This window comes from Melanostigma gelatinosum, assembly GCF_949748355.1.
Source record: "Melanostigma gelatinosum genome assembly, chromosome: 8".
In the NCBI taxonomy this organism is placed as follows: Eukaryota; Metazoa; Chordata; class Actinopteri; order Perciformes; family Zoarcidae; genus Melanostigma; species Melanostigma gelatinosum.
This window is the reverse complement of record NC_136641.1, coordinates 6,531,301-6,543,898: the sequence shown is the minus strand read 5'-3', so window position 1 is coordinate 6,543,898 and position 12,598 is coordinate 6,531,301. Positions and strand designations below refer to the sequence as shown.

General features: G+C 43.7%; 1 protein-coding gene across 1 annotated transcript in view; it reads right to left on the bottom strand.

The window, feature by feature from the left end:
- LOC306780845 (vitamin D3 receptor A) overlaps positions 1–12,598 on the bottom strand; it is a 56,905-nt gene that overhangs the window by 8,736 nt on the left and 35,571 nt on the right. Inside the window, exons 3-4 of the mRNA XM_079273345.1 lie at positions 6,459–6,606; positions 5,683–5,813 (exon numbers count right to left, since the gene is read on the bottom strand). Of these exons, the coding sequence (XP_079129471.1) occupies positions 5,683–5,813; positions 6,459–6,604 (277 nt within the window). The 5' untranslated portion in view covers positions 6,605–6,606. The remainder of the gene's footprint in view (positions 1–5,682; positions 5,814–6,458; positions 6,607–12,598) is intronic.

The window sequence follows — 12,598 nt, the reverse complement described above, 5'->3', positions numbered from 1 at the left end:
TCATTATAGAGGAACAAGCTGAGCGAACACACCCACACACACACACACACACACACACACACACACACACACACACACACACACACACACACACACACACTGAACATACGCACCACTACCAACTGCTAATCATGACAATGTGCTAAATTAAAAATTCAGAGCCTTAATATAGCAGCAAACAACTATTTACTATGTAAGGATATACTGCAGTAATGTCTACCACATACACACTATTCCAATGTTAGCACAATTAGCAACTAGCCGCCGCTGGGCCGTGTGGAGGCATCCTCTGAATCATAGACATTCTCAGAATTTTGAATTTAGAAACTGTTAACTTTAACACGCTGTGTTCGGGTATATGTTTGTCTACTCTTTGTTTCAGAACACAATGTCTCTGTCGAGTCCAGAGAAAGGAAGCAGGAAGAGTGGCAATGGCAACAAGACCGATAGAGGGGGGGGGGGGGAGGACTATACATTTATGTGTTCAGAGCAAAAGGATGCGTATTATCTAGCAGGTTAATTACACAGCGTTGCTTCTTCAGCATCGTGTGGCACCCTAAATATAGCACACAGGGAACAAAGAAACAGGGCAGAATATAGAAATATATACATATATATCTATATAATACTGCCCAATAACATAACAGTAAACCTACTACTTCCATGGTATTTTATAGTTAAAGTTAGTGTTCACGTCATCCAGTCACTGATGGAGTAACGCACTGACCCCTGAATGCCTCGGCCCATATAATCCTTTTGACTCTCTGCCACAGTGACTGATCGCTCGACTGTGCAGACAGACAGACATCACGACTGCCAAGGAGAGACAGGCCCAGAGCCATGAGGTCATAATACGCGCACATATGCCCCGGCAGTCTGGCAGCAACAGACACTCTCTCACGATTCGTACCAAACTGACATTTAATTTAGCTCCATCAGATGATGCAATTTTTTTTAAAAGTTTTACAGGCATGTCGTGTACCGTTTTTAAGAGCTAGAGACCTTGTTTGGTTGGTCTGCTGTAGTAACCTCCTCTAAATGTACCTTTATGTGGTCAAACTGTTTTACCGTCTTCCTCTGTTAATACAGAAATGTCTAAATGGTTTGTCTGTTACCTATTCCTAAATCGTCAATAAAATATGTTGCTGCAGCTTTTGGCCTCGGCAATGGTAAGTACAAATTCGGATCAAAGGAATAAATAAAGCAAATCAGTACTTTCGAGTAACTGCTACTTTAAGAGACCAATGGGATGGCACGGATGTGTTGAGATCATGCACCGCATACTGAATACTGGTTGTTTTCCTGGAAGCTGTAAACAACTATATTTGAAGAGGATTTTCAGTGATTGCACCCTGAATGGCAACCACAGGAACACCGTTACATAAGCGCATAATGTGGCGATGCAGACAACAACAACAACATTTTGGCTACACAGTCTTAAAAAGGCAACTGAATGACTCTTACTGCTTCGCTAGCCAAAGGATTTACTTGGCTTTCATCTCTTTGAACCGACCGCCATTAATTAGGCTTGGGCTACGCTCCAACGTCCACCCGGTCCCACGCCAGGAGCCGACTGCCGACAACAACTCCTCCGCGGTGAGGACGACCGAGTATGTAGCCAGAAGCCAGGGTCAGTCCTGGACCGGTCAGTCCCCAGCCAGGACGGTATCATTAAGGCAGGGGTCGACCCAAAGAAAAACAATAGACCATCAAAGAGCATCTTGACCACCCCCCAGGCCAGAGGTTCACAGCGGGCTGACTCATTAACCCGCCGACCGACCGCTTAAACACAATGGATGCCGCTCAGATTTGGTGCGATGTGCGTCAAGCTGGATTTGGTGTGAGGCAATTCATTTTCTCCACCGCTGGCCTGGGAGTGTGATGTTGCGAGAGGTGAATTCAGGTCAGTCGGGCGTCAGGGCGCCCACGCATGCAGAGAGTCGGGCAAAACGGCTTATCAGAAGCTAGTGATGCAAGGTACGGATTTATATTTTTCAGCCGATATCCATGACAGATATCGACCTGCTTCTCATGGCCCACAGCGATAAGACAACCGACACTTTTTGTATTTTAAAAATAAGTTCAAAACATGAGCTTGATGAACACCTGAGGGTAAGACTGAGGTGAGTAAAGATGATTCAATATTCCACAGCTCTGAGCTAACTCAGCTAACACTGACATCACTGTTCTGTTCACACCGCAGAAACAAAAGATCTGACTCGTCAAATTTTTTTTTTCGAGTAAAGTACATACAATTGTTTTTTTTTTTAAATTTGTTCCTGTTCTTCTTCCTTCTGTTTATTGACAGAACTCTAACCGACTTTAAAAGGTGCATACCATCACATACTGTATGTGTAGATGCTGCGCTCATTCAGTCAATGGGATCAATTTGGCTCCGCATTATCAGCAAAAACAAATCTGAGAATTTCTTTGGACAGCACAGCACACACAACTCTCTATGGATGGCTTAGAAAGATAAAAGGTAAACAGTCTGGGAGAACAAGCCTTGGTTTTGTTTTATTTTTGTGGTGCATAAACGCGTCCATTTGACAAGTCTATCCAACAATAAATTAAGCATCTGGCACTTATGGTAATGCCGGTGTAAGGGTTGTCAAAGAGACAGAATACAAAGGAGTCGGAGAGAGGACGAAGAATACAAATTAGGGCGACAAATGGAGGGCAGCGCCGCAGTAGAAGCTGTTGCTACTGAAAGACACCGAGGGCGGGAATTCAATCATCTGAAAAGGCTCAAACGTTTCAGAAACTCTCCTGTGATTGGAATCCTGTTAGGAATACACACACACACCCCAAAAGCAGGCAAACACGGCAAGCATGCAAATACATACGCTCTCACACACACACACACACACACACACACACACACACACACACACACACACACACGGAGAAGTCTTTTCAGACGGTAACTGAATTGTAATTCGTCCTTGTGAACGTAATATACCATCTTGCGTCCAAAAAGATGAGACATGTATTATCAGTGCGTAAATACATCCTGAGAACCTCATCTTAATGCCAGTGGATTGTTTGTTATTCAGTCTTGTCAATTTTACATGAAATAAATCTTTTTCAAAATGTCTTTCAAGAAGCCACAAAAATGTTATTTGAAAAAGTTATCCAAAGAAAGACTGTAAATGTACTGATAACAAATAAATATATATGTATTTTTAGGATAGATGAGAAAGTCGGCAGTGCTGTCACAAGACCGAACATGTAGAGATGCACACAAAACATCCTCACAGGACGCCGACGGGGAAAATAAATACATTTCACATGCCAGCACATTTCTGCAATACACTGAGTCATCTTATTTTCAATTAAATTTCTACTGAATTGCACTGCATGAAGTCGTGCAACAACAGGATATAAATGATGAGTCACATGTGCACAGGAGTGCAGAAGCATGTGCGGGTTTGTTTTTTTTAAGCTTCCTGGTGCTTGTGGCACAACATTGGCTGAATGTAACCTGTGGGACTTGTAGTGTGTGAGAACATTTTATCCAACTCATGTCTCAGACTTCAGACGACTGTGATGGGAATTACCCAGAGTCAATCATTTGAAATTGTCAAACGCTAATTGCCGTGGTTCCCCGGAGCGATCCTGCCTTCGCAGTTAATGCAACATTCCTGAAACTGGCTTATTACTGCAGAAGGTGGGAGTTTTGCACCGGCCGTACAGTGCGGTCCACAGACACGGTGGGGACGAGCAGGGCAGCTGTAACACTCGGTGAGTACAGTGGACTTCCTTCAGCCTGAAACCTGAATGCTGACTGTGAGAGACAAAGAGAGCGCTTCATAATGATAAGTCTCGCTCCTCCCGCCCACTCTTCTCTCTCTCTCAATACAGACGCTCCAATGTCATGTGGCTATTTGTGATCAGCACAGGAGTTATCGGCAGTCTGAGCCGTGCCCTGCATCATCCCTGATTCTCACACACACACGCACACACACACACACACACACACACACACACACACACACACACACACACACACACACACACACACACACACACACACACACACACACACAGTTTGTAAAACGAAATGTGGCTCAGACCATTGTGTGTCTCTTTGAAGAAAGAGTCATTGTTGCGCAGCACTTTACCCCCCCGGCTTCATTCCTTCCTCCCTTCCTTACTTCCTGCCTTCTCTCTTTCTGTGTCATTCTCCCCTTGTCGTCAACGTCTTGTCGTGGTTATGCTGACGCGCTGCTGTTGGTGCTACTTCCCATTGGTTTGCTGAAATTCGAGCGCACGCCGTCTTGCAACTCTGTTATGAAGAAAAAGCTATGAATCAGTTGTGACAAAGTGTCATTTTGAGGTAACGCGGGGTGAGGCGACGTCTCAGTCTCCCCTCACAACGGCTACTACTTGTATAACACCCTGGTACCGCATGCATAACCAAGGTGGTTAGGAGCGGAACTGTGTCAAACAGCCTTTCAAATGTAACACAAATGCAATTGCCATCCAGTTAGGATAAATTACTTCGACACTTTCGATGAATACCATCCACACAGCACTGGTGATGGAAACCCCATGTGCTGCCATTAAAAGCAGGATTAAACACAACAATTATTATCTTGCAGCTTGTGTTTGACCCGAAGCCCGAGTTTGCCATATGGTACATACAGCCTGCCTAATGTATAACCACTATTGACTGTCTCCTTGTCTCACATCAGATCAATTTACACCCTGCCATCGATTCTATTGGCCGCTGGTCTTCCTGAATGTCTTTAAATATCAGATTACCGTAAATGCTCTGCGAGCAGGAAACCTGTTCACCGCTTACACAAGCCAACCTGACACTTTATGCCTCCAAGCAGTTGGAACATCGGAAAACTAATTTATTGACCTTTTCTGTCCAGAGAAAGCTAATAAAGTGAATATCAATGAATATTAGAACTGTCATAATGATGATGACAGCATAATTAACTGCATCATTAAAACAGCAACAGTGACAAATAGATTTTTATGGGTTGGTTTTTAATAATGCATTGATTTAAATCCTGGATTGGAACAAAATTCAAAGCTGTTGTGCGAGCCAGACATGACAACTAATCAACTGGCCAGTAGGTTGCCCTCCTCTCACTGGCGTTATGTGCTGAAATATGGCACAGAAGTGAAAACCGTGAATCGAGTGAAATGTATTTCGTGCAACAACGGCTGCGAGTTTGAAGCTCAGCACTGATCCTGAAGACGCATCAGAAGCAGCTTCACATGGATATCACACCAAACGGATGTCCAGAGGCAGAGCGCTTTATTTTGTAAGCATCAAAGTTTAAGAAATCAGACCTACTGTATGACAGTATGCACAGTGGTTATGAGTCTTCTGGTTATGAGTCTTTTAATGAAAATGTTCTTTAAGCAATTCCAAATATCTGTCTATAAGGTGAGATGTGACATTAACGTGACCTAAATATCACTCGATATGTCTAAAGTATTACTGCCGTTTGGGAGAGAAACTGCATTGGAAATAAGTCCGATCATCTCATCATTTTAATGCACAGCTAACACGCATTACAATATGAGATTTTAAAAAAGAAATTAAAAAGAAGAGTTAAAAACGGTTGAAACTAAAAATGTTTGCAGCTCGTCTTCACACCTCCAGCTCAAGCTATGGCTTCGACATCAGTCGCAGCATTGCTATAAAAACAGTGTACTCACACTCTTTCATCATGCCGATGTCAACGCAGCGCTTGAGACGACAGGCCTGGCAGTGACGCCGGTTGTCCTTGGTGATGGTGCAGGTCCCGTTGAATGGACAGGTGAAGGCGGCTTTGCGCTTCATACTGCGCCTATATGAGAGCAAATCCATCCTTTATTCCCTGTGAGGGTTCAAACGTTCCGCTGCGCATTGATGATAAGACAACTTTAAACATATGTATTGTAGAACCCCCAAAAACGAACTGCTAAACTAAACTGAAATAAGCACCTTTGAAGGAATATTTCATATACGGTGCCATAAGATGTGGGAACCGAGTGCATATACTTTACCAGCTCTTTTCATTCACAAAAAAAACAAATGATGACCTTCAGCTGGTAGGATTTAAATGAACAACAATACCTCATTATTTAATCATATTCAGAATCCTCAATCTATGAAAAAAAAGCATGTTGTGTGTGTGAGTGAATGTGAGAGAGCGAGCGAGCCAGAGAGAGAGAGAGAGAGAGAGAGAGAGAAAAAACTGAGTGAACTCCACTGAATAATGTAGATTGTTTATGCAGCCAGACATAAAAATAACACAGTGTACCATAACATCAGACACTGTATCGTGACTTTAGAACCTCCACATGGAAAAGGCAGCGAATACCACCTCACAACAGAGAGAAACACACACACACACACACACACACTTGCTATAGCGTCATCATCAAAACACACTTAAAAACTCACACGACAACATGAACACACAATTCTCAACACGGGGGGGGGCACGCACCTGAAGAAACCCTTGCAGCCCTCGCACGTCATGGCGTTGAAGTGGAAGCCGGTGGCCTTGTCACCACACACGCCGCAGATCCGCGGGGCGTTGCGGTCGAACTCATCCAGTCCGACCGCCGACGTCGTCACCGTCATGGGCTCCATCACTGCAGAGGACGGAACAAAACAAAAAAAGAGGGGAAAAAGGGATTAGAGGCCCGTATGACACCGCTCGCCTGCTTCTCGTACACGAGAGAAATGCTTAAAACACAAAAAGATATGCGTATATAAAAAAAAAGAGGGTGAGGAACGTGTACGTGTGCGTCCGTAAGTTTCACCAACCTCGCCCCAAAAAGCTTCAAAATCAGTTTTTGGTCCTCTGCTCGTGTTGTGTGGGAGTGTTTGATGGAGAGGTGTGTGTTTTCCTCTTCTTATACAAACAGGTGTTAGGCTATTAGCATATTCAGCAAACGGCATTGACAGCCGCGCTCGGACTCTCGCAAGCTATTGGCTGAGTGACTCAGTAGACACACACACACACACACATATACACAAAATATTAACACTCATGATGAAGTCAATGTTAATGGGAAAGAGAATTAATGACAGAAAGAAGGGGCTGTTTGCCGAAGGCTAAGAAATGACTGCCAAGATGAAAAGTGCTCATTTTACCACACTCACGCCATCTGGCCGTCCCCTATGAAATAAACAGCAGTGGAGTAACACACACCGACAGGCACAACTATGAGCAAACTAATCCAGATCAATCTGTACAGACAGATCCTCTGTTTGTCTGATTGGAGTGATGAGGATACTTTAAGGAGGAGAGGAACACTGCATATTACTGTAGGTTTGATCGGTGGGTTCGAGTGTCGGCCCGTGCAGAGTGTGTTTAATATGGCCTCACAGGACTGTCACTTATATCTTCATGCATATGCTGATGTCACCTCATGAATGTGTTTCAGTGGAACTGACCGAACCGCATGCAAGAAAAGACAGAAAAAGACAGTTTGTTCATCAAGTTGTAGTGGCATAATGCTTTTGAATACACTATTTAGTTATTTACACACTATATTCTATCTATCTGCTCAGGAGTATTCGGTGGTTAATAGTGATCCAGACAGGACACGAGGGGCGGTGGGTATCATTTGCACCATTCGGCGCTACCAAGGCTCACTATTTGTTTTCTTCAATTTTACTGAATAAAGCTAATGAAGGAACACTACACAGCAGGTGACCAGGTACTTTTCAAGGTTCAAGGTCCATTTATTGTTATTCTACAACATGGGGTTGCACAAGTTTACGTATTTTTATGCAGCAGAAGAAAAAGAGGAAAAAACACCAATGATTTTTCATGACGGTGTATGGAGGATGAGTTGAGGAGACGGCCAGAGGCAAGAAGCTGATCGGTAGTCTTAATTTAAAAGACAATAAATGAAATGGCTCCTTTAATTTCCTGATATGATGTCATTTCTGTTCAAACAAGTTTTTATTGCAGGATAACCAAAAACATGAGAATGAGAGTAACGCTGGTTGTTGTGCATTAAAAATGAGTGAGGGCTTTGTTGGTTTGGTTTTATGGTCGCCCCCACTAGCACAGGATGAGGTTACAATTAAAAATCCACAGTTTTCTACAACACGAAGAATAAGAATGAGGTCATTTCATTGTGTATTTAAGGGTTTACATTTAGACTTCAGTTCAATTGATCTTTTCTGACTCATGCAACACCAGCGAACAGTAAACACAATGTTATAACATCTGAAATGACCTGAATGGTTATCAGTTTGAAAGAAGGAGGGAAAGTCAAAACAAAAACAAACAAAACTGTCAAAAAATGAAAAGACAAATACAACAAAGAGATGAAACTGTCCAATACAACAACCATATGGTGAGTAGGCTTTTGGTGTTGTTAATCTTAAGCAGAGAGACCCGTGCCTGTTGACAAACACTACGGAGAAGTCCTATGTGTGAGAGAGGGAGAGGTCATGTGAGGGGAAGACAAGGAAATGAGGACAAAGAGGGGAGGGGGCGCATGCGATGAACTTAGGCCCAGCGTGGAAGCACAGTCTGCAGAATATAGCCTGTGGGGAGTTGTAGTGCGTAGAAGCAGGACTCGGGTAGTGTCAGACGAGGACAAGAGATAGGAGGAATGGGCCCGGCGAAGCGACGGATAAAGGGGGGGGGGGGACAGGTGAGAGCGCGAGTGAAGGATGGAGACAAACATAGTCAGACTCCATTAGCTCTCATTCCATCTTGGCTGGGTGAAGCTTCAGCGCCAGTTCCCGGGAAAACAAGAGCACACGGAGCCAGGAGCTGCTGGCTGTGAGGCCATCGGTCTCATTACCCAGAACGCACCACACGCGGGAAAGCAGGGCACGCGCTAACGCGCACACACACACGGGTGGAGTATCACTTTTTGCATGATGAGCATCTTTGCCAGGTTTGTGTGTACCTATGCGTGTGTGTGTGTGTGTGGCTCACATGCAAGCACGGGGCGTGTGTTTATGAGTGATACAGTGTGCGTTGGGGTGTTGGGGAGTGAGCACCTCGACGGGCACAACAACAAGACACACACCATTAGTCATCATGTCACAAAAACAGCTGTGTGTTATTTTTTTCGGATGCAGCAACAGGTGAATAATGAAAACGTTGGAGAGGGTGAAATGGAGAGACGACGTGTCAAAACACCTTAACGGATCGGCAAAAACAAGCCCAGAAAACAAGCCGCCATTTCATTAGCGGTGCCGGTTAACAACAGCATGAGTGGGATCCAGGTCTGTAATTAACGACCCCAGTGTTATTTCTCCTTCAATAACCTCTCTGTCACATTGTTTTTATCCTTTCTCTCGCTTGTTTGTCATTTGCCAAAACGCTGCTTTGATAATGAGCATCTTTAATTATGTATAGTCAGCATGATTAGTTGGTAAAGAGGGGGCAGGCGTGTCTCTCTTTCTACCACTTTAACAATCCTTTAACAATTTTTTCTCATGATTACACTTTTTTTCTATATATCTGCCAATCTACCGATGAGGGAACAAATTCATTAGTTCTTCATCATACTCGTCTTTTTTTTCCTTTTCTCTCTTTAACCTCCTAAGAGGCAGCACTCAGGTACGGAAATATGGTGTATTAGTGTGATCATTACAAAGAGGCAGAGCGTGTCCTGGTTTATAATGTATCTGTCATTTACTTTTGATTAGTTTGGTTTCATTATTTGGCAATATTGTAGCGCAACGGTCCCCTCTAAACATTTCATAGGAGATGAGGGGATTCATTTATGCGAGCATTGACTAGAGATGTCCCGAGAGCTCCTGTTATCGGAGCTGCTCTCACTAAACCCAGATTGTGCCGTTTATTTACATTAGTTTACTCAATTTTCATGCTTATTTGGATGTTTCGGTATCATTTAATATGACGTCCATGCCATCAAAACAAATTGAATTGGGTCGGGAGGCAACGTTGCCAGACAAAAACAGACCTCGGCCGTGCATAATGGATTCTTCATGGATCCATTCTCATTAAAAGTGCCGAATGAATGTGTAAATGTGTCGACACTGGGGAACTGATTTGTCAAACGTGTTGCACAGCTAGGCTCAGATCATCTGTGGAGGACAAGATATACCGTAAGCACATACGCACAGAAATAATTATGGTTACGAGTTGATCTGTAACACCTAATCATTTTTAATCACACCCTTTGCTTGTTAATGCAAGTGAGTATTATTTTATTCTAGTCATGTTTACCCTTAAACGGGACAGTTCGGGTGTTTTGAAGAGGGGTCTTATGGGCTAATTTATGCTGTCGTAATCTTAAAATTACAACAATATCATTTATCGCAACTATTTCTAGGTCAATAAAGCGTCCAACAACAGCCTCATGTCAAATGCAGTCCCTGCATCGTTGTCAATCCTCCCATCCCAAATATCTCTGTTTCATCTCTCCTCCTCTCTTCTCTTTCCATTTCCCTTTGCCGTTCCTCTCTCCCTCCCTTTTTCACTAATCTCACTCTCCATCCTCTTTAGCTGTAAACACATTTTGTCCATGTTGCTTCTGAGAGCGATGCAGAGTCGGCTACAAGTGCCATCCAATGTCAACAGATGAAACATTTAGTGAGAAGGATAATCTGGCCGGATTACAGCAGAGCCCGCTCCGTCAGTTTTTTCGCTGATGCTGATGTTATTTCCCCTCGCCCAAGCAGCGAGCAGCGCGACAGCCGAGTGCCATTTCATCGTGTTAAAATTCATGAACCCCCTCGTAGGATGTAAACACTGGGTCCCGTGAGGCGAGACCAGTAGAGACCCCGTCACCACGCAGAGTGCCAAAGAAACATTCACTGAAGGACGGTTGGCATTACCGACGGAGGGAGAATAGTTTGTTTCCACACAAATGAGTATGTAATTCAGAAAATGCATCAAACACACAGCCAGGCCCTGTTCAGCAGTGCACTCTCAAACACAATTACAGCCATTACACAGTAGGACCAGCCTGTAATGGCCAATGCAATGCTCCGGTACGCCTGTAAAGTTTATTGATGGGACGCATCGTAAAAACATGTTTTTCTGGGGGGTTCTTCAATGAATCATGCAACGCATCGTATACTTGAAAACTGAATAAGATCTCCACTTTCCCACTTCACATTAATGACAATAATAAAAGGAGGATTTAACTTTGCTTTCAGTGCCTGGAAAACTGCAAATAATGGTCAACAAGCACGAGATTACAAAAGTCAAAGTTATGAGGGGAACAAAACACACCAAATCTCTACAACAGTGCATGAGAACATATATAATTAAAGAGATACAAAAGGGAGCATCTTGTTAGCTGAGTGGTTGCAGCACGTTCCATTTAACCGCAACGTCCTTTGTTGCATGTCACACCCCTCGGTCTTTCTCCCCATTTGTCATCTGTCAAATAACGGAAAAAATGACCCCCTCCTATCTCCTCCCCCTCTACTTCCTGCACCCTTGCTCAGACCACACCCTTCTTTAAACTTGACAATCATTTTCATCTCAAACACACCTGTAAAGTTCCGTGACTGCATCCTGAACGTAGTGCTGGGCCCGTATTGTATTCACTTTTCACACATTCATTTTTCACCATACCAGTGCATAGTCGAAACAACTGCTGTCACTCTTCAACGGCCAGCAAAATATATTGTTCCCCTCTAGGGGCGTTTCGGGCGGAGCTAGTTGATTAGAGTGTATTGAGAGGGACCCCTAGTCATGGTTATAACTTTATAACACAACAATTAATATCCCACAACTAACGCTCTTTAACAGGGAAAAACACCACGACACAACAGTTTGTGACACATAAACAATTTGGAACACTAATAATTGTACATTTATAAAATTACACCGCCAAACGGCATGCTGGGTACAGCTCACTAGCTAGCCCGCTAGCACAACAGTCTGCTAACAGCTGGGAGAGGCTCCGTCGCGACAGTAACGTTATATTAAAGAACAGAACAGAGCGATGCAGGATGAACAAAGACAGACCGGAGATGCACCGATAGAGTCTGTGCCCAAGAGAGGAGCTGGGTCTGCTGTTTGGAAGTGTTTTGGTTTTAAAAAATCCGACGTCCAAAAGACTATATATTGCAACGTTTGTCGAGCCACTGTTGTTGCCGCTGGTGGTAACAACTTACGCCATCACCTCAGCAGAAAACATGTGTTGGAATACCAAGAGTGTATGCGGTTACGGTCGTCGGATTCTAGGCAGACAACCAGTAACGTTAGCGCCAGTGAAACAGTGAAGCCAAAGGGTCAGACATCGCTTGAAGAGGCATTAGCTCGAGGCGCTGCATATGACAAGAAAAGCAAGCGGTGGAGCAACATTACGAATGCAATAACGACCCATCTATGAAAGGACATGGTCCCGCTACAGACAGTCGAGAAAGACGGGTTCAGAGCAATGATTAAAACACTGGATTCAAGGTATGTCTTACCGGGGCGACAATACTTCAGCCAAACTGCTATCCCAACATTTTGGAACAAACGAGCACACCCTACAGTAAGCAACGCCTTTATACATGATGACATTAACATGTTTTTATATTCTATGTACTCCTGACAGTTGAGTAAGCCAAAGAAATACAGTGATATACCGTGAAACCGCCAGAATCTTAAAAAGTACCGTGATACACATTTTTGGTCAT